General features: G+C 43.6%; 2 protein-coding genes across 2 annotated transcripts in view; one reads left to right on the forward strand and one right to left on the reverse strand.

Moving 5' to 3' along the window:
- Window positions 1–3,862: 3,862 nt before the first annotated feature.
- On the forward strand, window positions 3,863–14,987 carry arhgap35b (Rho GTPase activating protein 35b). The gene is made up of 7 exons (XM_031856934.1): window positions 3,863–4,577; window positions 6,718–10,620; window positions 10,909–11,050; window positions 11,433–11,510; window positions 11,684–11,815; window positions 12,035–12,140; window positions 12,276–14,987. Exons 2-7 carry the CDS (start codon window positions 6,904–6,906, stop codon window positions 12,685–12,687), a joined length of 4,587 nt encoding a protein of 1,528 aa, XP_031712794.1. The 5' UTR covers window positions 3,863–4,577; window positions 6,718–6,903; the 3' UTR covers window positions 12,688–14,987.
- A 520-nt stretch (window positions 14,988–15,507) lies between these two features.
- The window catches only part of LOC116389012 (Down syndrome cell adhesion molecule-like protein 1 homolog), a 53,216-nt gene continuing 42,906 nt past the window's right edge, over window positions 15,508–25,817 (reverse strand). The window contains exons 18-30 of the mRNA XM_031857397.1: window positions 24,448–24,628; window positions 23,763–23,880; window positions 23,463–23,626; window positions 23,256–23,354; window positions 22,779–22,967; window positions 22,160–22,447; window positions 21,913–22,068; window positions 21,743–21,773; window positions 21,509–21,627; window positions 21,237–21,389; window positions 20,790–20,990; window positions 19,939–20,250; window positions 15,508–19,347 (exon numbers count right to left, since the gene is read on the reverse strand). Of these exons, the coding sequence (XP_031713257.1) occupies window positions 18,914–19,347; window positions 19,939–20,250; window positions 20,790–20,990; window positions 21,237–21,389; window positions 21,509–21,627; window positions 21,743–21,773; window positions 21,913–22,068; window positions 22,160–22,447; window positions 22,779–22,967; window positions 23,256–23,354; window positions 23,463–23,626; window positions 23,763–23,880; window positions 24,448–24,628 (2,445 nt within the window). The 3' untranslated portion in view covers window positions 15,508–18,913. The remainder of the gene's footprint in view (window positions 19,348–19,938; window positions 20,251–20,789; window positions 20,991–21,236; window positions 21,390–21,508; window positions 21,628–21,742; window positions 21,774–21,912; window positions 22,069–22,159; window positions 22,448–22,778; window positions 22,968–23,255; window positions 23,355–23,462; window positions 23,627–23,762; window positions 23,881–24,447; window positions 24,629–25,817) is intronic.

Genomic DNA, 25,817 nt, shown 5'->3' on the forward strand with positions numbered 1-25,817 from the left:
CAGAAATGTTGACTACAGCAGAATGGTAGGTATTGTTGGGTTCTCCTATCAGAGCCAAACAGTGCTCTCAGGAGATATTATGTTGAATAAGAGTTAATGTGCTCACAGGAGCACCATGGGTCCATGCCAGGCTACCAGGAGCTCACGTGTGAGCTCCACTTTCAGGCAAAGCTGCAGGCACAGGCCCTAGTGTGTCTCAACTAGGTGTCAGATGTCATACATGCCTTGCCTTTAGTCCGGACCCTCTCTGAGAACAAATTTCATTTGGAAGACTTCCCCAGCAGCTCATGCCTACAACAACTCAGCTCCCAGGATCACATGGACAACCAGCTTCTCCACCTCTGCATCACTGATCACTGGAAGAGGCCATCATTTCTTCTGAACATAGCAATTGGCTAACATGTAATTATGAATTAATAAATAATGAAACATATTTTTTTTAGTATGCTACACATTTATTCCGCTGATAGGTGTTGTAGAAACCTCAGTTTCTTTTCACAAATTCAACGTTGGGCCTGTTTGGGTTTTCTTTGGGTCATCAGAAAAGTCAACTTGAAAAGTCAAAACCGTGCACAGACGCCTCAGACAGAATATACTGCAGACAGATTGCTGGCAGCGTTTGTTTTTTTTACTTACTTTTGAAGGGTATCCAAGACATAGCATATGTAACCACATGCATGTGGAAAACATAAGGGTACTCTCCGAACACATCTGGTTCGTCTACTCTGCACACATTGCAGCATCTGGCACAACCTCACTGCCAATGAAATCCAAAAGACACTAAAGTCAACCAGAAAGAAACTACAGTTCCACCGCAGCCTGCATCTTCACCATCATTCTGACATCTCCTTCTGCATTATTTCCTGCTGAATTTTTTTAAAAATAAGTCTTCCTATCTTTGTTTAGCAGTTCCTGTAAGAAGGATTTCCTTACTAGCCATTTCCTGAAGTTCGGGCTCTTCCTTCATGACCATTTGTTTGAGCTCAGTTCTGATGTGAACCATACCTTTCTAGTTCTTAGTTATATTTCCTGCACATCACTGTTGATTCCTTCCTCGATTAGTTTAAAAACGCAGAGAACCCAAGGTGTTATGCGCCATAAACTGGAATGTAACACTTGCAAAAAGTTTAACTGCGATCAAAATATGGACGGTAGCACTGAGCTGATTGATTTAACCCAACTTCCTCTCAGGAGCACACGCACTTACTACTCACCTCAACTGTCACTACTTCCATTTCTGTCAAACTCAGTACCAAAACGCTGAAATAAATATCCTTCTTTTTACAATGCACCCATGCGCCTGACTTCAATTTCAGATCATCACAATAATGTAAAAATAACTCTGAACATCTGACATATTATGGAACAAATCCAAAGAATCCGTGCACAACCCTCCACCCTCCTCTCATGAACTAACTGCCTGCATGTTTGTGCAGTGTTTGAATCTGAGGTATAGTAATCGCTTTGCCTCATTTTGTATTTAAATTGCTACGGTTTTACGATTCAATATCACAATGAATCACAGAGCAATGCTGACTTATTTGGGCGGGGTGGAAAATTGGTTTCTTCCAATTCTCTCTCTTTCTCTCTCTCTCTCTCACACACACACACACACACGGTCAACTTGTGTGAATAAATGAGATAGTGTGGGTATCAGATATAATCTTTAACCTCTATCTAGCTCATCTAAATCTCCCCATGCTAACTTTTCCATAATGAAATGTCTCTCTTTCATCTTTCCTTCCTATCTCTGACCTGTTATGTTACAGTATGCATGCTTGAATGTAGAGCTATTTTGGAGTCAACTACAACATGACGAAAATATGTGAACGCTGTGTGGGGTTTCCTGTAGGTTTCCTGTTTGTAATGTCCTTGGTTGAGAAGTTTTTTTGTCGCCTATCGTCCATCTGCGCTGAGCTCCCTCAGCACCCGTCTGCTTTCCCTTTCACCCTGTTCTCACCTCAACTGCCTCTCATCCCCCAGATACTTGTTACACCACAAGAGCTACTAAATTGATCAAGGTGTAAAACAAAACCCCATGAATCTACGAGCTGTGGGAACACATTTATATATGGCGTAGGAATTTAAAAGCAAAGACACAGAAGAAATATGTATTGGGGTATGTGTAGTAATCTTATATGTCTTCTCTCTTTATAAAAATAAACACAGTCAACATGAGGATGAGGAAGAGGTTTTGAGTCAATAGTTTAACTTACCTAGCATGATCACTGGAACAATAAAAAGCACAAGCTTATAACTAGATCAACTCCTCTTGATCATATGAATCATAGGATGGCTTAGGGCTCTGCCTAGTGGTAGCAATATCAATTACACAAAACTGGCTCCAGTGCCTCTTTTTTTGTGTGAAAGGGATGGGATGGCTTGCCATTACATTTGGTTCATAGAAGATGAATCTGAATGAACTTGATGACTGCTTGACTTTGGGTCTGGTGCCACAAACAGATGACAATTCCCACCGTCTTTTCTTAAAACCAATAACAGAGCCTTAATTTGCATACAGGATTTTTCTTGTAACAGTATTTCTACACCGTGACAATTCTACTTTTATTCAAGCAAAGAATCTCAACATCTCTTCTACCAACACCAAGCACAAACGCTGTTATCAATTTATCAAGTATAACCGGGAGAATTGTATGCATCTTGCACATCACAAAACTATAGACAAATACATGCACACATACAAAAATAGTGTACATGCACATCTGTAATAAACACATAGAAATAAGCCTACCTGGTCTTCCTTAATATTCAGAGGGCATGAACAGTCCTCTTCTTGGTCTCCAGGTGCAGTCTGGTGGTGGCCACAAGTTACACTAACATGCACTCCCACTCGGAACCGCTGGAGACGCAATGAAATTACGACACAGCGAACGTACTTAGTATAGAAAATGCGTGGAATTTATACAGAAAGTAAAAACTGCGAGCGCATGAAGCCCTCACTGCAAAGGTGCATTTCAGGTAGTTTTTAGTCCATAAATCCGCTAGGAGGCGGTAACGCTGAAGTTAATCATCAAAGTAATCAGATATGATGATGATTGATGCCAGGTAGCCTCTGTTAAAGGTGGAGGAGCTGAACGGTACCATATTGGGACCTTTTACGGCCCAAATGTATGAGTAGGCGGTGTTAGACTATACGCGGTGGCCTTCACTACATCTGGCTGTCTGGTGTAATGGAGTATAATTTATATTGAAGTCATATTCCCTTGTTTTGCTTTGTACCTTGGGAAATATACTAATAGGGTCTGTCAGGTCCATAGCATGCTGCAGTCTCATTTACCTCCAACTGTTTGTCTGTTTACTTAAAAGTGAGTTTACAAAAGACTTTAGCAGTTTATGTTTTTTCATATGATATCATGAAATTAAATATCCCACTGTTTCACATTTTGTTGTGATTTAATGCAGTGTATTTTTATCATTAAAGATGAAAACGTGCCGTTTTCTAACATAACTTTACGGGAATAAGCAATAGTGTTAACTGAACGTTAGTCGGTTTACTTCACGTTACAGTAACGTTAAGTATTAAAATAAAATCACCCACGAACGTCGACAGCTTGCAGTTTACGTTAATGTTACTGCAAAATAGCCAGTAACGCTAACCTGTATCAGATGGAAAACGTTACAAGTCACATAGAACTTCACTGTAAGTTCTATGTGACTTGCCTGTACGTTACATTCTCTGGGTGAACCTTCCAGGAACAAACGGCTGCACGAAACATAGAGCGTGGCAGTACCTTTAATTAGGGACTGAATGCTGAGAAATCGATTACTTGCAGGTAACGAGCCCCGCATGGGCAGTGCAACGTTACTGGTGAGCTAACGTTACCAGAGCACCGAGCTGCTGCAGTTGTGTGAGGGCGCCGCTGGGTGAGTCCCTCTCTGCGCCGCTTGTGTCTCCACAGCTCCCTTTCCCCAAAGAAAAGAAGAGGAGAACTAGGTCCGGGGAGGAGGGCCGCCGCCATTATCGGAAAGCTTTTGCAGAAATCCCACTTTTCACACACGCAATCTGCTCACGAATTGCATCCGGACATGAACAATTTCTGTTGCAGTAGAAACATATTTTCAGACGACACACCACGGCGATTGCACGAAACTCAAACGTTGTCTCGTGTGCGCGACCCGGCCCAGCATTATGTGAGCACAACAATGGACAGAATAATTATTGAAAAAGCAACGTGGTGAACCGAGAAGAAGACGGCTAAGCAGATTTTTCTTTGTACGCCTGAAATTCTCACGAGGACAAAAAAAAAAAAAAAACACCACCCTTTGCAAGAACAAAATTGGATTGTTCTGTCATTTTGGGATATTTATTTCTTCCTCTCCCCGTGCTTAATTGCAACGAAAACAGTGACGCTAAACCAGAGAATCCAGGCATGGGTAATGGATATTTGAATGAAATAACCCCATCGCACAAAGTTGTGGTATTATCAGTGTTATCCGTGAGTTGAGACGACCCCCATAGTGCATTCTGCGGCTCTACGCTTGTGCACATCAGGCGGCGAGGGCTGCGGCAAGCGCTGGCCTGACAGATGCGAGAGGAGAAAGGGAGAAACGCGATGGTACGTACGCATGCTACATATGCCCTATTCTCTCATGGGCTATTTCCTATGGAAGCTGTCGAGTGCTAGACCCTAGACAGCTGGGTCAATACATTCTCTTTCAACATGATCGGTGTGGAGAAGTTAGGCTGTAGATTTCGGCTCTGCTATTTCATTCTGTAGACAGCAGGCCTGGCGTGGTCAGCCCCTCGCTCTCTCTGTGTGTGCGTGCGCGCACCCTAAAGCTCATGTTAACTGTTAATCCTTTGCCAAACACAGGCTGTAACCTTTTACCAAATCTTAACTAAGTAAGCGCGTTATGTAAACTGAATTGCTCGAAGGTGCACTTTAGTGAGCTGTGATTTGAGGCCGATGGACGGAGCAGTTTGGTGGCTTTTAATCGCAGAGAACTTGTCCGTCCGTTTTGGGTATATATCAGGCCTAGCTCAGCTGAGCGGTGTGGACTGCCTGTGGTTGCTGTTGACCCTGCCGGCGGAGCAGTTTTGTTTCTAATGTGCGGTCACTTCATGTGACATGATATTCATTTCAATGTAAGCCCATAATTCCACTTGTCATGATGTTTGACTCCAGTGAATCCCATTACGCATAAGTGAAATTCTGCAATCAGTCCTTTTTTTTTTTTTTTTTGTCCCTCCTTAGAAATTATGAGCCGACTACATATAGGCTATATCGGAATTGCACCAGTGCTATTATAATGGAGGTGTTAATCAATGCTATAATAGTGGAAGTAGGCCCATTAAGTGTCTTAAAGGATTGAGCAAGGTCAGTGTCGTTTGGCAGATGTTGTGCTTGTGTCTGGCTCTCCGGTAATAAGTTCTTTATTCAGTCACAGTTTCGTCTGTGGAGATTGGGCTGATGGCTGCTGTTTCATTTAGGTTAAAAGACTGAGGTGCCTACAACATAGTCATTTTCATGCTGGTCACCCCACTCACTGATGTCAGCTGACATTGTCATTTAAAGAGCACCACTCCCAACAGGTTTTCTTCAAGGATCAATGTAACGACTTTGACCCTGGTTTGATATTGAGTTTGCCTTGAGATGAGTGGACCAGGGCTGAAATGAGTTGATTAATGAAGTAGCTGATCGATGTAAGATTGATAGGAAACAGTTTTGAATACTCTTAATGATAATAGTATTCAATAAGTAGTATTTAAGCAAAAATACCAACAACTGGTCCAGCTTCTCACATGTGAATATTTTCTGGTTTTCTTAAGTTTCTATGATAGTAATTATAATACTTTTGGACTGTTGGTCAGACATAACAGGAGATGTCACCTTTGGCTCTGGGAAGACCTTATGGGCATTGCTATTATTTAAAACAAAAGAGAGTAATAGCTGCAGCCCCAGGATATACAATATATCTGCTTGACAATTTAATGTAATTTGCGGAAGTCAGTGTGCTGTCTGCTTTAAAATTGTATTTACTTTACTCCGGCCATTACTTGTAATATCTAAAAGTCAGGAGATATTGTGACTGGTCCTGTAACACCGTCTTCATTAAGCCTTTGCTGGTGGTTAGATATAATGCCAAAAATTACAGCAGTGTGTGTACTTGGTGTGTACAGTGATAAAATGGATGCAGTGATTTCACACATATTACATCTAATTGTGTTTCATAAGTGATCAGACTTGATATACGACCAAGGCCATAGTCAGGGACAGTAATTAGAGCCCAGTAACCAGTTGAATTCAGAATCAAAGAGCCAATGTTAGTTGGTCTTAAACATTATACCCGACGTTCACCATTGAGGGTCAATTCCTTTAATATCATTTGGTATAAAAAGGAAATGGGCACTAGCTGGAATGAGATGTGCCTCTTTCATTCCTCTGTAATTGTCATATTGAGTTATTATTAGAGATCATGTAATTGTTAAGAAGGAAAGGAAAAATAGCTTTATGCAAGTTGACAGACATTTGCAACGTCTATGTGGAACATTTTGTCAGCTAAAATATTGTCTAACACAAGTCCATTATCACGTGAAGTAGCATGTTTTAACAATATGTTTTTATTTAATGTAAGTTGACTAGTATGTCCTAGGGTTAGGGGTCTGATATTTTTTCCCCTTTTTAATTCAAAATGTATTTTTTGTTTGTTGATTGCTCAGTTTGTCTGATTTCTTTGTTGTTGTTTTTTTGACAGGATCTGATTCATATAAGGAGTGCATGAAAGAACCCTCTGCGCATATCACTGCACTTATCAAAACCAAAGCCCAGCAGAAGAAAGTGAAATCTGATCTCCTCTGTGGGTCAGCATCTTTATGGACAAACATTCAAGTGAACTCCTTTATACAGTGCCTGTTTGTGGCAGGATGAGCATTAGCAGGCCATGATGGCGAAAAAGCAAGATGTCCGGTCACCCATTTACAACCTCATTGTAGTGGGTTTGTCAGGAACAGAGAAAGAGAAAGGCCAATGTGGGGTTGGCAAGTCCTGCTTCTGTAATCGGTATGTGCGGCCTAGTGCTGATGACTTCTACCTGGACCACACATCAGTGTTGAGCACCAGTGACTTTGGGGGTCGAGTGGTCAACAATGATCACTTTCTGTTTTGGGGGGAGGTGTCCCGGGATCTGGAGGAGGGGCCTGAGTGCAGGATGCATGTTGTGGAGCAAACTGAGTTCATTGATGACCAGACATTTCAGCCACACCGTAGCACTGCTATGCAGCCCTACATCAAACGGGCTGCGGGAACCAAGCTGGCTTCAGCGGAGAAGCTCATGTACTTCTGTACCGATCAGCTGGGCTTGGAGCAAGACTTTGAGCAAAAGCAAATGCCTGAGGGCAAGCTGCAGGTCGATGGCTTCCTGCTTTGTGTTGATGTCAGCCGGGGCATGAACCGCAACTTTGATGATCAGCTGAAATTTGTCACAAACCTGTATGGACAGCTTAGCAAGACTAAGAAGCCCATTGTGCTGGTCCTCACCAAATGTGATGAAGGAGTGGAACGCTACATCAAAGATGCACATACCTTCGCCATCACAAAAAAGAGTCTGCCAGTAGTGGAGACGTCTGCACGCTCAAATATAAATGTGGACCTTGCCTTCCTCACTTTGGTTCAACTTATTGATAAGAGCAGGGGCAAGCCCAAGATCATTCTTTACTTTGAAGCCCTAAAGCTCCAGAGTCAGCAGATAGCTTCTGCCAAGGATCGCTATGAATGGCTAATCAACCGCATCGTAAAGAATCATAATGAAACCTGGTTAAACACCAGTCGACGCATGAACACCTCCCCAGAGTACAAAGAATATGTGTTCTTGGAGGGAACTGCTAAATGCAAGAAGCTCTTTCAACAGCATGTCTACCGCCTGAAGCAGGAGCACATTGAGAGGCGTCGTAGAATATACTTAAGCACTCTGCCTTTAGCACTTAGTTCTTTGGTGCCTGACCTGGATGAGATAGATCAGCTGAGCTGGTCTGGGGTACAGAAGGTCCTCGAGTCCAAGCAGCACTTTGCCCACTGGTTTGTCGTTCTGGAGGACTCGCCATGGGAGGATACGTCTCACATTGATAACATGGAAGATGAGCGAATCCCTTCAGACCTGCTGGAGACTGCTGAAGCGGAGGACTTATTTAATGCCCACCTGGAACATCTGCGTAATGAGTGCAGACGGGCAGAGATGAGGCTGGAGTTCAAACACAAGTTAGCCTCCTCTCCCTTTGTCACACCCGGTAGACCCTGGGAGGAGGCCCGCAGCTTTATCATGAATGAAGAGTTCTACCAATGGCTTGAAGAGACTGAGTACTTGGACCTGTACAACCGCCATCAGAAGGAGACCATTGACCGCGCTAAAGAAGACTTTCAGGAGCTCTTACTGGAGTACTCCGAGCTTTTTTATGAGCTTGAGGTGGATGCCAAGCCAAGCAAGGAGAAGATGGGGGCTATTCAGGAGGTTTTGGGGGAGGAACAGCGGTTCAAGGCGCTACAGAAGCTACCAGCTGAAAGAGATGCTCTGGTACTGAAGCATATCCACTTTGTCTATCACCCTACCAAGGAGACCTGCCCGAGCAGTCCTAACTGTGGAGACTCTAAGATTGAACAAATGTTAGTCTCACGTTTCCCCACGTGTTACCCATTTTTTGACGTGAAAGCTCATTTTGGGGACACCAAGGCTGACAGAATTAACCTTGTCATACTAGGGAGGGATGGACTGGCCAGAGAATTTTCCAATGAGATTAGGGCTCTCTGCACAAATGACGACTGGTATGTGTTGGACGGGAAGATGTATGAATTGACGCTGCGGCCTATCGAGGGGAACGTGCGTCTTCAAGTGAATTCCTTCCACACCCCCACTTTTACCCCTCACGGATGTCTGTGTCTGTACAACTCAAAAGAGTCCCTCTCCTATGTGATTGAAAGTCTTGAGCGACTTAGGGAGTCAACTCTTGGCCGAAGGGACAGTCAGCTAGCTAAGCTGCCAACGTCCCTGCTTTTAGTCACTAAAAGAGGCGTAGGATCATATGTGGATATAGGTGGAGAAACTGCCTTAAACCTAATAACACAGGGACAGCAGGTTGCAAGGAGGCTGCAGTGTAGCTTTTTAGACCCTGCCTCACCTGGTGTGGGCTATGGCCATAATGTCAATGAGACTCAAATCAACCAGGTGCTGAGGGGCCTTCTGGATATTAGGAGGAGCACATCTTTTAGTAGCAGCTCCCCTCCCCTCCTCCCTGAGCCTCCAGGTCTCCGAGACTCTCCTCATCAGCCGGCCCCAGAGGCCGACCTTCGCATTGTCATGTGCTTAATGTGTGGAGATTCCTACGACATTGAGCAGCTCCTGTCCCCTTTCCTAATGCATCAGCACTGCAGGCCCATGTCTAATAGTGGCACTTCTGTATTGCTGGAGCAGACGGTTGGAGGACACAAGATAGCTATTGAGCTCTCTCTGCTCTCATACCACGCCTCCTTCACTTTGCGGAAGAGCAGGTTAGTACACGGCTACATTGCTGTGTACTCAGTCTCCCGAAAGGCCTCCCTGGAGACCCTGTGTGCATTCTTGTGTGAGGTTCAGGACATCATCCCAGTTCAGCTGTTGGCAGTGGGAGATAGCCAGGCAGAGCTCACTGACAGCGACTATGCCTGTGAACAGCTGATCCAAGGGGAGGAGCTGGCCCATGAGATTGAGGGTCGTTTCAACAGTGTGGTTTGTGGATCCGGGGGGGTGGTGGGAGGCCTGCACAGGATAGAAATGTTCCATTCCTTTCTGATGGAGGTGATTGAGAAACGCAACATTGTGGAGGCCACGCACATGTACGATAATGTTGCCGAAGCATGCACCAGTGAAAACGTGTACTCCCCACGCTGCAGTTCTCCCAGTCCTGTCACCATGTACCTGGATTCAGAAGATGACGTAGAGCCATCACCCCCGTACTATGATGGCACACTCACTTCTCACAGTGGGGGCTTCAACCTGCCGGAATTGGATTCCAGTGACATCTCTGTCATCTCTGACATCAGAGACTTTGAGAACAAACTCAACAACAAAGTGCCCCCCCAGGTGAGAGTCAAACCGGGTGTCACTTTTGACTTCCGGAAGGTGAGCCGTAACCCATATATCGATACAATGGGTCATCGCCGCTCCCTACCCTCTGCTGTTACCTGGGTTCCCGGTGGGGATGTGGGCTACGATCCCTCAGACTATGCCGAACCCATTGACGCAGTTTCAAAACCTCGCCCCAGCAACGAGGAGATCATCTACTCGGTGCCACACGATAGCACACAAGGCAAAATCATCACCATCCGCAACTCCAACAGGATGCACTCCAATGGAAATGGCTCGGACAGCGAAGCGGACAGCAGCTCTCTGGAGCGAAGGAGGAAGTTCTCGGCGGCAGGGGTGAAGCCTCGTCTTTACCGCGACCGCTCCAAGCGGCTTGGCAAGTTCAGCAGCTTCCGCACAAGCTTCATAGGCAGCGACGATGAGATGGGAGCGCTTCAGAAGTCCAAGGAGGATGACTTTGGGACCCTGAAAGGCGAAAGTCTTGTTGAGGAGAGTGAGGACCCAAAAAAGAGGAACATTCTGAAGAGCCTGCGACGAACAGCCAAGGTGTGTATTATATCACCTTTTTCTCTTTTATATTAACGTATTCATAATACAGAGATTGTTTTTGTCTTTTATGAAAAATAAACGGACAGGTAAAAGAGCACCACTCACTGTCGAGTGAGTATGTTTAAACTGTGATAATGTCTTGGGGAGGATCTAGAATGTGAGGAACTCCTGATTTGCTGGATGGAGAACATTACATTTTGTTAGAAATCTACCAGTGCAACTTAGTATCAACATAAGTATCCCTGTTTGAGACACTCACATTCCTCTGTCTTTATTTCTCCACAGAAAACAAGACCAAAGCCCCGTCCAGCCATTCCCAAGCCCCCGGAGAGCATTTACTTTGGGGCCCCCCTAGTGAATGTGGTATCCCCAGACAGACCCATCCCACTCTTCATCGACAAGTGTGTCCGCTTTATTGAGACCACAGGTACGTTGTTTTATCTTTTGCCCATGTTGTGCTGTTCTGCATGTGATGTATGCAAAATCTGAAATACTAACGATGGTCATTTATCAGTTTTTATTCTTCACTACAGGTAAATATCTTTTATTAAATGAATGTTATTGAATAGTCACCTAAAGAAAAATGCTTATTGTTGGAACTCCGAAACCAGTGCACCTGTTCATGACCACATTGTGATTTGAAAGTAATTCAAGGGTTTATTCAGTTGAGTACTCCCCCACAAACTGCCAGCATCTGTATTGCCATGTCTGTTTGCAATAGGGCTAATGAAGTGTTTGTGCTTTGCTCATTTCCCACTGTGCCCCCCCACGTCTTCCCCTTTTTCTCTGCTGCGCTCTTTTTTCCTCAGGCCTGAATACAGAGGGGTTGTACCGTGTAAGCGGCAACAAGTCGGAGATGGAAAGCATGCAGAGGCAGTTTGAACAGGGTGAGCTGATCGTCAGACTTGTTTGAACCAGCTGTTTGACATGTAATTACGTGGCTGCCTAATCAAAACATAAACAGATACCAAAGGAAAGTGACATGCAAGTGATTGTTCAGTCCTGCTGATGGGCTTATTTCCTCTGATCCCTATAACTCTCTCATTCTCTCCTTGTGTAGACCACGGATTAGACCTGGTAGAGAAAGACTTCTCCATAAACACTGTGGCTGGAGCCCTGAAAAGCTTCTTCTCTGAGCTGCCTGAGCCCCTGGTGCCTTGTGCTCTGCAGGTGGACCTATTGGATGCTTTCAGTAAGCAAACACTGCTGGGCTGGGAGGGTCTTCACAAGCACATACAAAGATTATTTCTTTAGTAGGGAAGAGGGTAGGGAGGGTTTTGGCTGACCTGTTTTAGTGTTGAAAAGAATCATTTTCATGGTAGTGTATGAAGACATTTAAGTTTCAAATGGCTGTGTTTGGTGATGAGGTCTTGATTTTGACAATCTTAACTTCTCTCTTCTCTATGTGCAGAAATTAATGACCGAGAACAGAGGCTATATACCATGAAGGACGTCCTAAGGAGGTTCCCCAGGGAGAATTATGAGGTCTTCAAATATGTAGTGAGCCACTTACACAAGTAAGTTCCCTCTCCACTGTTTGAATCATGTTGTGAATGTGTTGCTCCTCTGTGGTAGACACCCATCTGTTTTGTTTTTCTGCACTGTATGATGAGAGCGGATAATTTGTTGTCTGTCTGTTTGTGTTTTCCCAGGGTGAGCCAGCTGAACAGGTTGAACTTGATGACCAGTGAAAACTTGTCCATCTGCTTCTGGCCCACCCTCATGAGGCCAGACTTCACCACTATGGATGCCCTGACCGCCACGCGCACCTACCAGACAATCATCGAGAGCTTCATCCACCAGTGTGCGTTCTTCTTCTACAACCAGCCCCTCCTCGACTCCCCCACCGGCCTAGCAGGCCTCCCTGCCTCACCCACCACCACCCTCAGCGGGAGCTCTGCCTACTCTTGTTACCGCTCCTCTCCCCCCCACACCACCTCACACTTCAGCCCCCTGCAGCAGTCCCCACCCACCACCCCCCAGTCTCCGCTTCAGTCCCTGCTCCCTCCCCTCCACCAGCACCCCCACCCCCACCATTCCCCTGCCGAACAAGAGACACTGTGAGAGGCGGTGAAACCACGTGTGCCCATGATGATGCTGGACCTTATCACCAACACACACACACACACACACAAACCTGTGCACACTATGTCTTTGATCATTGACAACCTAGGTTATGAAGAGATGAGATAGGAAGTGTATCAGAGACTTCCCTAACCTGCCATTTTTATCCACACTTATGTGCATCAGCGTACCGTTATCAGTGACTCTTCCTCTGCCCTCTGAGCCCCTCATCGCCTGGAATTTAAGGGTTTCAGGTCCGAAGAGGAGGACAGAGGTTGCTGTCACAGCGAGCATCTCTTCTGTCAACAGCCACCATTTATCCTACACTACCAACAAATAGAAACCTCTATGCCAAGCTGGAAGATTTGTGGCCACTGTGTTTTTATCTGTGTAAAACTGTTTTTTTTTTTTTTCTCATGAAAGTACTGCCACTGGATTTTTTTGAGACTGTTCCTCTGTAGGTCTTTTGGGCAGCAGTTTGCTCCATATAGCAGAGGTTCCTCTGTCTGCCTTTGGGGTTTCTCTCATCGGCTCTACTTGAGCGGTCAGCATGGGGGGGGGGAGGGAGGGGGGGGGTTACACATCCAGGGATGCACTTTAATGATCACTGTTGTTTTTCCCCTCAAAAGGGTTCTTTTTTGTTTTTTGTTGACATACTGTTTTTCTTGTGTTTTTAATTTCACAGCTCAAACAGCCATACCCATTGCCTTTACAGAGCTCTGGCAGATCAAACTTTGTTTACATCAAACTTGTTTTTGTATCCACAAACTTATCTGAAGCACTTTGTGATAGTGTAGTGTTAAATTTGAAGAAATGCCACATTGATTTATTGTCCATATTGTTTGTTCAGTGGCTGAATGTGGCATCAGTGCAGGTTTGTGAAAAAAAAAAATGAAGATCCTTTTGTAAAAACTTGCGTTCTTTAAGTTGATCAAGACGTACCATTTTAGGTCTGAATCCACCCATATTCCTCATTCATACAGCCATGTGGAAAATAGGTTTATTTAAGAGTTCGTCCTCTTTCTAGCTGTTGGTTGATCAGAGTGGATGTTTAGGGAAGATTGGTTTAATTTGACCAATGTAATATCAGAGAAAACGTTGCCTGCCATCAGTCAAGTGAAGGAGAAACATTTGAATGTGTAACGTAATCGTACTATAACTCGACTCTGCATTGCCACCTGCTGTCTATTGAAACCAAACGCTTGCAACGTGATAGGTTGCTGGATGTGTTTGCTGTGGCTGTCCATCAGCCCAGGCTCTTTGTCTTCATCTAATATTAAGGACCTTTAACTCAGAAGGTTTAGTATTTTCAACGCACTGTTACTGCTAGTCCTGCTATACAATACAATGACCAGTAGAAGTTAAATGTTTGTGGGTAGGACACATTCAGGAAGCACCACTGGCCGTTTACCTGCTCTAGTGAATTAGTTTAGTGCTGGTCCTCCCCTCTTCATGGATAGCAGTCAGCTGATTGTCAGTGGTAGCAGTGTTGATGAAGACCTGGTGATTTTACCCATTAAACTTATGACAGGGAGCACCGTCTTTTCAGTGGGAACAAGTAAAAATGGACCACTAGAGATTGAAGTTCAGGATGATTGAAGCTCTGTTCTTGTTGCAACGATGACCAGACAAGTTAGAGCTTTTGGTTGTCGTAGTATTTGGGATCATCACCTTCTGGTACTTTTTGGAATCGCAATGCTGTTGGAAGTCAGTCGTTTTATGTGTTTGTCCGATTAAACTGAGGGCTCTTTCAAACTGCTCATAGCTGTAACATAAAGACCGGCACAGAACCTACCAAGCAACTGTCCCACTATAACACAACTCCCGGGAGTATATAATCTTACCACATCACTTAACTTCTGACACAACCGTGGCAAATTTACCGTTCAATGAGGAAAAAAGTGAGTGCATACTACTCTATAATGGTTGTTTATTTGTATGTTGGGGAACACCACCCGTTAGTCAATGGTAGAAAACATTTCTAGTGTGTATTTCAATGATTAAAGGTCCATTTTTACAATTTTTGTGAATGGTTCAAGGCCACTTAAGTTTAGTGCATGATTAAAGTAAAATAAAAATAAAACGCACCAAGGGAGAAGGATGAAAGCCTCTCCCTGTTTTAAAACATGAAATTAGTACGTGAACAAAACGAATACTGAAGTGAAATAGCTGAAACGTGAAAGTTTATGTACTGTGCACCAAGAGCAAACCATGGAATTTATCTGACTGAGAAAAGTGTTTGAAGATGAAGGCCTTATGTGAACTGTATAATAGTTAATAAATTAAATTGTAAAATTGTCCTCAGCTTTCTGGTGGTGCATGTGTTTGTGTCTTACAAGTTGAGAGGTACCTCCATTCATTTTGAGTAATCCCACAAGGTTGAAATGAAAGTGGAAGTTCATTTTTCAAATTTCATTCTAATTTATGAGACCTCACAATATCAGTTGGATGAATATGGTCACAACAAAGGGGCCATACGACTCGAGAATATCAAGCATGTCGTGTTGGTGGTTAAAATGTTGAGTATTGTGTGAAAATCCGATGACAGTTTTTTAGAAAGCCCGGCTACTCCCTGCTGTCATCTGACAAAATATTAGACAGGCTACTATTATTATCCACATTTTTTCGCGGTGGAATAATGCAGCGTGGTTTAAACTATTCTCCTGATTGACAGGCATGTGTGTGTGTGGCTGCTGCTCCTCAAAGATAATCAGAGGCCCAAGCTAAATTAATGCAAGTTCTTTAACTCTGCTCTCAATGAAAGCATTCTTCTCATAAAGAAGCTTCATCCTACACAACATATATAACCTCTGCTGTAGTATTTAGGCAGTGGTGCAGGTGATTCCTAGAAACATCCATTATTCACAGCATGTTAGTCATGATCGACTGCACTCTTTTGGTAGAACACAGTATCTGTTGACCTGTGTGGAGAGGTGAGACTTTATAATAGTATGACGCCATCTTGTGGATGGTTAATATATACGACTATGAATTGAGCAACCCTCCAGCCTGAGTTTATAAACTATGTAGTTTATGAGAACGATAAGTGGGACATTTCCCAACAATATGCAACACATTTGACTCTTGATTTAAGTGTAATTGTAGCATATACCCTTTTCATTGATATTGTGAGTATTTTACCTGAATTTGCTATCTTCTGTGAGTTATTAGTATTGTTATTGACAATAGTGTTCAATTTATAACTTGATTATTCTATGTGGTTCTTGTCTTCCCCTGAAGTCCTCTGAGAGCACAATGTTGTAGCCCAGAACGAGGCCTCCAAACATACAAAGTCTCGTTCACTTTAAGTCAGTATGATGGACACGTTTACACATCTATCCAGACTAGCGTATGCTCTCATTAGATCGTTCTCATAATGGTTTGGCCATTTTCATACCGGATGAATATTTACATTTTCAGATTATATTTAAATCTCAATTCAAATCTCAACATCAGCTGAGTATCGACACCAAAAACGTTACTCTGTTTTTGGATTTAATTTTGGTTATATTAATATCAACCTGCTACAGGTCGTCCAGTGATACTCCAAGCACTTCACCCCGTCTCGTCCTGTCTCCTCTCGTCATGGTCCTGCCAGCATGAGAACTGCTTTAGCTGTCTTTTTTTTCATATTCAGGTGATATGCAAACAAACCTGTTGAGAATGACAGAGGCCGTGACGTATGAAAGATAGCTTTATTGCACAAGGTGTTAGAATGATCTTTTTAGTTTTTGTTTTCTTTTCATAGAAAATGTACTTTTGAACACAAGCAATTGCTATAACAAGCAACTCAAACAAATGTTTGGGATACCCTCAACATTTTTTTTTTTTTGTTTTGTTTTGTTTTTGATTTTCATACATTGTTTCCTTCAGTTTTTCCCTTTTAGCAAGCATGCAATGATTTTTTGAGGATGAACAAAATACAAAATAATGATAATAAAAAAAGTAAATAGGACAAATGACAACAGCAAAAGACCTTTAAAAAAAGAATAAAAATTCAACAAATTAGTATCAAAAACATAAAGGGAAAGAAAAAAATGTTTTTTGCCCATTTCAGAAGTAAAATATTTTATTTTTGATACTATTTCAATTTTGAAATTGGGGCATTCAACCCTGATGTGTCCCCTGATTTATTCTGACGAAAATAGCTCTTCATACAAAACTGTGTTTTTATGTACAAGACTTAATCTATAAACAACACTGACAACGGTAGAGATGATGGATCTAGCATGTTCCGGGTGGTGAATTTTAACTTTAATTTATCTGAACGGGGGGGAAAAGGACGGGAGCCGGAATGATTCAGGTTTGCAGACCGACTCCAGTCCAGTATATACACAACAGTAAGTTTGTGTGACCAAAAGAGCTACGAGTCCCTGATTTCACTTGGCTGAACTGGTTTTAGCCACAGGTCACATACCTCACTACCAAAATTTTGACAAAACCCCAAACAAATTAAAATGAATATCATGAATCAAAATCAACGGACCAACAGACACCCCCTCCCCTAAACGAACAAACAAATAAAGTACATGGATAAATAAATATAAAGCACAAAACGCTATCATGGAGACATTCCAAAAGGTTCTTGTGTGAATGTACATCAGAGCAAGATGGAGGGGTATGGAGATAAAGAAAGCAGGGCATATACAGTAATTCAGACAGGGCAACAACAAAGATATCAATTGAGTGAACATTATATAATTTTCAAAACTGAACTCCCTGACATATAACATCGCTCAACATTATATTATTTTACTTCATTCACATCATGACTGGGATTCTTTCAGCTACTTGTACGTTTCCTTGAAGAGCGAAGCTCGGCTGGGTGACACCAAGGCAGGCTGGGAAGTTGGTAGGATGTGTTACTGAAGCCGTGATTCGACATCATGACTCATGTCTGCAACCACTCTCCCAACATAAAACTTATTTGTGGATCTTCTGTGACACTTATTTCTTCTTTTTTTTTTTAACCAACCGCTCAGGCTTTCGAGAAGCTCAACAGAGTCAAAGAGCCTGTATTCTCAAAAGCAGACTTAAATAATATGACGGAAGGCTTTCTGCCATGATTGTTTCCGCCGAACACACGTACACAGCAAAGTAGGTTTTTATTTGTTCACCCAGTCAGCCTGCCTTTTCAGGAACTGAAACTAAAACTAAGTATATCTTGCTTTCCCCATCTTGGAAAGGGCCACTCTCTGTCCACACAGGAGCGAAACACTCTTCTGTTAGTCGGTCTACATACAGCAACATACAGAACATCCCGTATATATACTAAACTTTTTTCTTTCTTTAGTCCAACCTTCTTTTTTTTTTAAAATTTGGGTTGAGCGATTGTCTCATTCTTGAATTTGACATTAACATTAAATTGCTGTATATACTACTAAACTATTGTAGTACATACAATTTATACTTTGTCATAATTTCACTTAAATGTCAATAATATACCTACATAGAAATATATATGTAAATTCTTTATAATACCAAATATTCTCTATTTGTAATGTGAGAACTTATAGCTGGTTCATTTGGGTTGTCGTGATTTGTTTAAAAAGTTAGACACTGTTCAGCTGGAGAGAGATGTGTGGAGAATATTATTGTGATAGACATTTTTATCCTTCTTGGAAGTGAACCTGAATCATTTGTTTTGGAATCACCATTAAGAGAAAATCTGCCAATAGCTATTTGGGACTTTTAAGAGACACATAGAGGGTGAAAGATACAGTAAGAATAGGGAACTTAACTGGAAGTCCTGCAAGTTGACAATAATACTCAAACTATGGAGGACAGTATGTGTGTGCATATGAGAGACAGGATGGCCACACAGCTTCATACTGGCTATCGTAGTCTTCATCATCATAAACACAGAGCTTTTAGCTCCTCAATTATAGTCAATATTTTCAAATGACCACAGAATCACTTCCTGTTTTTTTTTGTTGCTGTGCGACTCCGCGAGGACTGAGCGGAGCAGAGCACCAGCCGGCTGGAACTGTTAGTTGGAGTTAGTACTTCTTTTATAGAGTCCCAGGTGAACATGAAAAGCAGGGTTAGCTGGGTCTCTGTCTGGGAGAACACCTATCCCGAGGAAAATTAGAATGCTGGGCAGTTCACCATTAGTTGGGTTTAAAGAAAGATGGTTGCATGCCCTTTCTAGGCCCAGACCGAAGAGCACCAGAGGGGGGCTGGCTGAGGAGTGCGATAGCAATGCAAGTCTGTGCAGGAGGACGGACTACACCAGTGTGTACGACTTGGAGTAGGCCCCCACACTCTGTTTCTGCAGTCTCCCCAGCGCAGAAGAGCTGCTCTCTAGCAGCGAGTCTCTGGAGCCCCCCACCTTGTTACTGTTGGTGGGGTTGCTGCCCGTGCTGGAAGTGGAAGCAGTTGCTGCAGTGTTGGAGCTGGGCATGGTGAGAGTCCTTTGGGGCAAGGTGGCGGTGCCCGAGCTCGCGCCCAAGCTGGCCAGCCCAGAATGGCCCAGCGTCAGAACCTGCTGCTTGGCAGGGTCTAGAGTCTTGTGACGGCCCTGGGTGTGATACGCCCGCTGCGTCAGGCTGCGGATTGAGGCTTCCCGCGGTGGCACAGCTGGGCACGGGTCATGCAGCTCCCCTTGCTTGCGGAAGAATGGGTCCGTCTTCATGTATAGGGGTAGGTTGCAGAATTCACCTGAGAGAGGCGAGAGAAGAGACAGGACAAGAGCATACAGTGAGGTGATTTTGAATTTTATGCCATTGTGTCCATTGCTGAAATGAATTATTTCCAAATGCATATGAATAAATATGGCCCTGGCACTTTTCTTACTACAATAGAACTCATGACTTGGTGGTTTTGATTTGGGATTGATTTGTTTGCAGAAAAACGATGCCTCTAATCGGGCCAGGAAACTTCAACATGACCACTTGGTTTTTGATTCAACTTGGATCATTCCTAGTAACAGTGTGGGATTTACCCGTTTGTTATCCACATTATTGTGGGGGAAAAAAAAAACCAAAAACCTTTCTTTGGTGTGTCAGCTTCCCAACACCAACTCCCAGAGCGTGCAGTCCATTCCCACTATGTACTTATATATAGTTTTAGTAATTTTTTATTTGTTTAGTGAAATCTCTTTGGATTCTATTACAGCATTGTTGTTGTGACTTTTTGTTGCTCTTCTGTCAAGGAAAGACCTTTTCCCATCATTTTGAAGTCACTGTAAATAAAATTCCTTGTCTTGGTTTAGGAGAAAAAGCAAGTATTCATGCATCTCTTTGTACTTACTTTTGTTAGCGCGGTGGGGAATGGGCACAGCCACATTTTTACCGCGGTCATAGTCCTGCGGTTTGGGCGGTGAGGCAGTGAAGCGGCAGATGCCTGGTTCGGACGGCGTGCTGAGGGAGGTCATGCTGTCTGCCGGGTCGTTGGTGCCTGTGGTCATCTGGTCGGACGAGCTATCGGAGATGAAGCACTCTGTGATGGTGAACTTGGCATGCTGCAGGTGCTCCTCCAGCTTGGCGTGCTCGTAGGCCCTCGCCAGCTCCTCATAAGTGGAGGAGGCGCTCTCTGTCGACACCATACTGTTGCGACCCTTATCTGGAAAAACATACATAAAAACACATACATTTTATATAATAACTGTGGCAACAATTGTTACTTAGCTGGTTTGATTGATTAAAAAAACATCTATTTAGAAAAGGTTGACCTGAAAATGTTAGTCTGTTTTAGGGAAAACTGTGGGTTGGGAGCTCATGATTTATGAATTTTGGGGAGTGGGCAAACTATATATGGTTTGGTAATTTTAATTATTATGATTCGTTTCACTCTCTTTTCTGTTTTAGAGTACCTTGTTTCTTTGTAATAGCGTTACTGGTAGTACTAGGCAGTGTTAGGTAGAATAGAATAGATTTTCTCCATTCTTTGATTTGGTAATTTGAGAATGCATGTTATGGTGTATATACTGTTCATATGCTGCTGGATTGGATTCGACTTTGATGTTGAATCTTAACATTTTTAAAAATATTTTCATAAAAGTTCTGCTACTTGATGTAAAAACGGTAATAACATAAAAGCAATAGCAGTACATACGAGTTGCAGTGTCATTGTATCATGGGTGCGGGCTGGGATTGACCCACCTGTGTCTTGTGACAGACTAGCGCTGTAGCTGTCACTCTCGGTGGCGGTGATGCCGTGAGAGCCCATCGTCCGCCAGTCGGACGTCAGAGTTCGCGCCGAGGCCGTCGACTGGCTCTGACTCGGTCGGCTGAGGGTCCACTGGCTGGAGTATCTGTTCCTGGAGCTGTGGGCTGATTTTATACTCTTCCTGGACACGGGGTCTGAGAGAGGTCACGGTGATCAAAGAACAGCTTGGTAGTACAAAGACTGTGTATCCATATATTGATTGTCAAGACAACCACATACTGTCTTTACTGTCTGAAGTGCTATTCAATACGAGATCGAAGCTTTCACCTGGATTTAGCTGCTCAACCTATTTCATGTGCTGTCACTGTAAGAGCTGTGAAATGTAATGCAATAAGCTTGATTTGCAAAAAAAAAAAAAAAAAAAAAAAAAAAAAACTCACTTGTGCCTGGGCGGATGTCCGACATGTCAATCAAAGGCCCTGAGTTCTGGATAAGGGCTTGATGGTGCAGAGACACGCCGGTACAGAAGTTCTGCGGATTCACTGATTGGCTGAACTCCGTGTCTGTCACTGGCACCGCTGCCTTGTCCTCCCCTGTTGAAAGCAAAAGATGAGGACATACAACTAAATGTTAATGATCTCACAGAAGATACTAGAACATGCGTGATGCAGTGATGCATTAGTTTATGCTGTTGTTAAGTGCAGCCACATGCCTATCTGTTTGATGCCTTCCTTGTCCTCAATGAGTAGCTGAACACGAGGGATGTCAATGTGGAGCCTTGGTCCTTGAGGAGGGCCCTTCACCGGAGTGTCTATGCTGCGATTGTTCTTGCTGCACACACACACGTGGAAATAACACATAGTTTTCCAAAGGTTGACCGATGTGAAATATTACATCCTTTACACAGTAGGCATAAAAACTATGCCCGTAAAACGCTGGCTCTTACCTGATAAGCATCTCAGCGAGGCTCTTAGCATCTATAAGAAGACAATATCTTAATTAGATTATAGCTGGCTATGAAGATAATTGTTTCAACTCGTCACTCTTTGTTACATTAATTAATGACACACAATAATAATGATCTCTCTCCAAACTCTCGCTTTCTTTCTCTCTCACCCCTAAGACGCTTAAGCCTCTTCTCTTTGCGTTTCTTGCGGATAATGAAGAGCAAAGCAACACCCAGAGTGACGAGGATGACCGGAGAGCCGATGGAGAACAGCTTCTTCACATCATCCCCTTCTCCACGAGCTGATTTGATGGGAGGGATTGTACCTGTGGAGAGAAGGGCAATGAGAAAAATATTTAGGAAAGAAAATTCAGTGCACGTGGCGCTCAAATCGGAAAAGATGTAGGATACACTCACTGCCATCGTAGTCAGTGGTGGCAAACTGGGAGCTCTGGTTGCCACACCCAGCACTGTTGCACGCCTTCATTTTGAGCTCGTACCAGGTGGCCTCACGCAGCTCACTGAGGAAGAGCTGAGTGGTGGAGTTGGCCTTGAGGCTCTGCCAGGCCCAGGTACCTTTGGGTCTAAAGTCCAGCATCATGTCAGTGATGGGGCAGCCGCCGCTGGTCCAGCCCTGCAGGTTGAGACCTGCATGAGTGGAGTTGATGTGGGTGAGCAGCGGCTGGTCCTTATTGAACACTGGTTCTGTAGAGAAGAGTGGCAGACACAGAACAACGGCAGGTTAGAAAGATGGTGGTAATGCCAACAAAGCAATATTAAGAAAACAGGCAACAAATTCTCTCCACATAAAGCATTTCTTTTGCACAAACTATGTGACAATTATACATGTTTTTAATATCCGCGATCTGCGAGGGGCAGAAATTCATATTGCCATAAAACAACGTTAAATAGGATAGACAGCAAAAGCCAAAAAACGAAAAGCGAAGACAACTTTATTCTGTTTTGAGGCCAGAGTTATAGTCTGTTCACTTGTGTCCTGCTTGTGTTCTGCAACACTTTTGCTTCCAACCCTCACCTCTTCCATGTGTCTTTGCCTCAATGATCTCACTGATGCGCCCTGAGCCCACGCTGTTCTTGGCCGCCAACTTGACCTTGTACCAGGTTCCACAGCGCAGATTGTCCAGCCTGAAGGAACGTTCACTGGAGCTGATGAACACATCCCTCCACTCCTCTGTGTTGTCCACAGAATACTGCAGCACAAATCCTGCAGAATCACACAACACGTCAAGTCATTTAGAGCAACTGATATAAATCCAAAAAATTAAAGACTGTGGAGAGTCCTTGCTGCTGCTACCTCTGTTGGACACCAGGGGGCAACAATAAGCTGCAATCAGTTGTAGTTTGACTACTACTTGCACAGAAACATTGTTTACCCTGTTATTTGCAGATTTAGAACAACTGATAGCAAGAGGGTGAAGCGCATTGAAAGGATGTGTTGTCATGAGACAGCTGCAAGGTGGGCAGGTGTTGCTCTGTTCACAGAAAGTCTTACCCCTGATGGAGCTCCCCCCGTTGTCCCCAGGGATCCAAGCCAGGGTGATGGAGGAGGTGGAGGTAGTGGAGACGGTCAGGCGAGGCTGATCAGGAGGAACTGGATGTACACACAGAGACAGTGACTCAACAGCAGAGCAGAAACATCACAAAGGAAACACGTCCTCCGCTGGAGTTCCACTCAGAGACATCTTCTGTTTCCTCTTACCTTGCACCACCAGATTGACTATGATGGTGTCGAAGCCCAGCGTGTTGGTGGCAGTGCAGGTGTAGTACCCAGAATCCTCCGCTTTGACTGAACGTAGCACCAATGTGCCGTTGGATAAGATCTGCCGTTGACTGTCAGCTGTCACCGGAATGGCAGAGTCCTCACTGACAAAGTACAGACAGGTTACAGATGTTAATCTCGTTCCAGAAGTAAGTGATTTTGTTTTTCTCTCACATGCAGCAGTGTCTGTCTGTGTGAGTCATGATGCTGACATATAAGTGGCGTTAGATGAGCTCTGACCTGTCTTTGGTCCATTTAATTGTGGGGGCGGGTTCTCCTACTGAGCTGCAGGGCAGACGCACTTCCTTCTTCCAGGGTGTGGTCACCGTTCCCCCAAAGGAAAGGATCTTACCCGGGACTGCACACACAAAAAAGTCATGAATCTTTTGACTACACCAAGACAAAACAAAAACTGCTCCAGCATCTCTCACACAAATATGTCTTTCTTCATATTTTCAGAAGTCTAACTGCATGTCTCTGCTGAATGAGTGGCCCAGTTGTCCTGAGGGGAAAGGCCTTTACTCACTTCTAAGGGAATAAAAAGCTGTAGCGTAGTGTTTTAGTGTAGCCCCCCCTCTAACCTCTCAGTTACAGTCTATCTTTTCTCCATAGATCCTCCTCTCTATTGATTCTCGCCTGCTACCTCTCTCCCCAAGGGTCATTTTACTGGATAGGCCCTGTTCATCACCACATAATTAACAACAGCGTTTCTTGCAAAATAGCCACTACTTAATCAATACTACGGCTGTCAATCCATAACAGAGAGAGCAGGACAGAGAGAGGAGGAGAGAGGGTGATGAGAGAGATTCGTGTACAGGAGATCATGTTGCCGTTTCATAGCCATCTCTAGAGCGCTCTCCCTCATAACCTTTACAGAAATCCCTTTACCCTTCTCCTCCACTACAGGCTCGCCCGAAGGACCCACCTTTCCCAGCAGGCTCCACTGTGACCTTTGAGCTGATGTTGCCACGGCCAGCAGTTGTCACGGCTGCAGACCAGATGTGGTATTGTTTACCACGGGTAAGGTGTGTGATGCGGTAGAAGAGCATCTCTGGGTTGGCCTCGTACTCACTGGGCGCCTGGGACAGAGGGCATGGGATGTCATGTTAGCAAAGTGTGATGAGACAGTGACACGACAGACTTCATGGCCGCTCTCGGACGAAAGAAGTGTTGACGGCTCATACCTCCCAAATGGGTATCGAAGGACAACACTTTCTCATTTCAAGTCTTAATTTTCTTGGGAACAAAAGAAGTGAACTTTTAAATAGATCAGATATCGGCACAGCTTGCCTTCTTAAACAGATAAAATGATGAGGCTGACATGTCTAGTGTGTGGGGACAGGTGTTTCAATTGACAGAGTTTACAGGGCATTTAACACTAACACAGACATAGAGGAAATAGAGATTTACAAAGATCGAATGGGAAATTCCTGTGTGCTATATTGACAGGGATCCATTACTGTAATTTCATGTAACTCTGATATGTATTCATATTCCTTATGAATTGTGTTATTGCTTAAATTAATTTAGGCATCCAGCTGTTCTCCAATTAGTTATTTCTCTTGTTTGTATTTGCTGGTTCTTGGTATAGGGACCTGTCTTTGTCAAATATGAATGACCTCTCGAAGGACTAATGTAAATTTCCCTGTGAACTCAATGCTTTGAAAAAGTCAGAAGATTGCTGGCAAACATCCTGAAGCAGGCAAGAAACCTTAATTGGTAGACTTTTGACAGTCTTGAGTGAAACGATGACGAATGGAAGTGTCATTGTGATGGCAGCGATTTGCACGTTGATGAATTTATTTACCTTTGACACACAAGTTTAATGTTTTGAGAACGTGACATCCTTTTGAAGGACACGATAAGTGCTGTGCTACACAGTGCAAATGAATGTGGTGATTGCATTTCATGTTTTGAGAATCGTAACAGTGTTTCAGGACCGTTACAATTAAGTATTAATTACTAAAGTGTAAGATAAATAAATGAAATAAAAACATGCATCAAGATTAAGTGCATGGATTTCCTCATTTGTTTTAGTTTTTTTTGGACAAGACAGAATGGAACAGATCACTCCAAATAAATTTGACACAAATTAAATTATATCACCTCACATAGGCAGATTTATTAACTGGGTTAAGAAAATTAATACTTCAGGCCTCAGTGCTGGATTAAACTGTGTTCCTGTGGATATGTTTCCAACAAACACATCTTTGAGAAAATATTCACACATACACTTGCAGGCACAAAAACACACACACACACACACACACACACACACACACACACACACACACA

The sequence above is a fragment of the Anarrhichthys ocellatus genome, unplaced genomic scaffold (assembly GCF_004355925.1).
Source record: "Anarrhichthys ocellatus isolate YVR2014 unplaced genomic scaffold, GSC_Weel_1.0 scaffold18, whole genome shotgun sequence".
Lineage (NCBI taxonomy): Eukaryota > Metazoa > Chordata > Actinopteri > Perciformes > Anarhichadidae > Anarrhichthys > Anarrhichthys ocellatus.

What these genes read in the sequence shown, in the direction of transcription:
- arhgap35b (XM_031856934.1), top strand. Translation starts at nt 6,904, where the DNA reads ATGATGGCGAAAAAGCAAGATGTCCGGTCACCCATTTACAACCTCATT. An exon ending in GCCTGCGACGAACAGCCAAG is followed by an intron (nt 10,621 to 10,908) that starts GTGTGTATTATA and finishes ATTTCTCCACAG; the next exon opens with AAAACAAGACCAAAGCCCCG. An exon ending in GGACCTATTGGATGCTTTCA is followed by an intron (nt 11,816 to 12,034) that starts GTAAGCAAACAC and finishes CTCTATGTGCAG; the next exon opens with AAATTAATGACCGAGAACAG.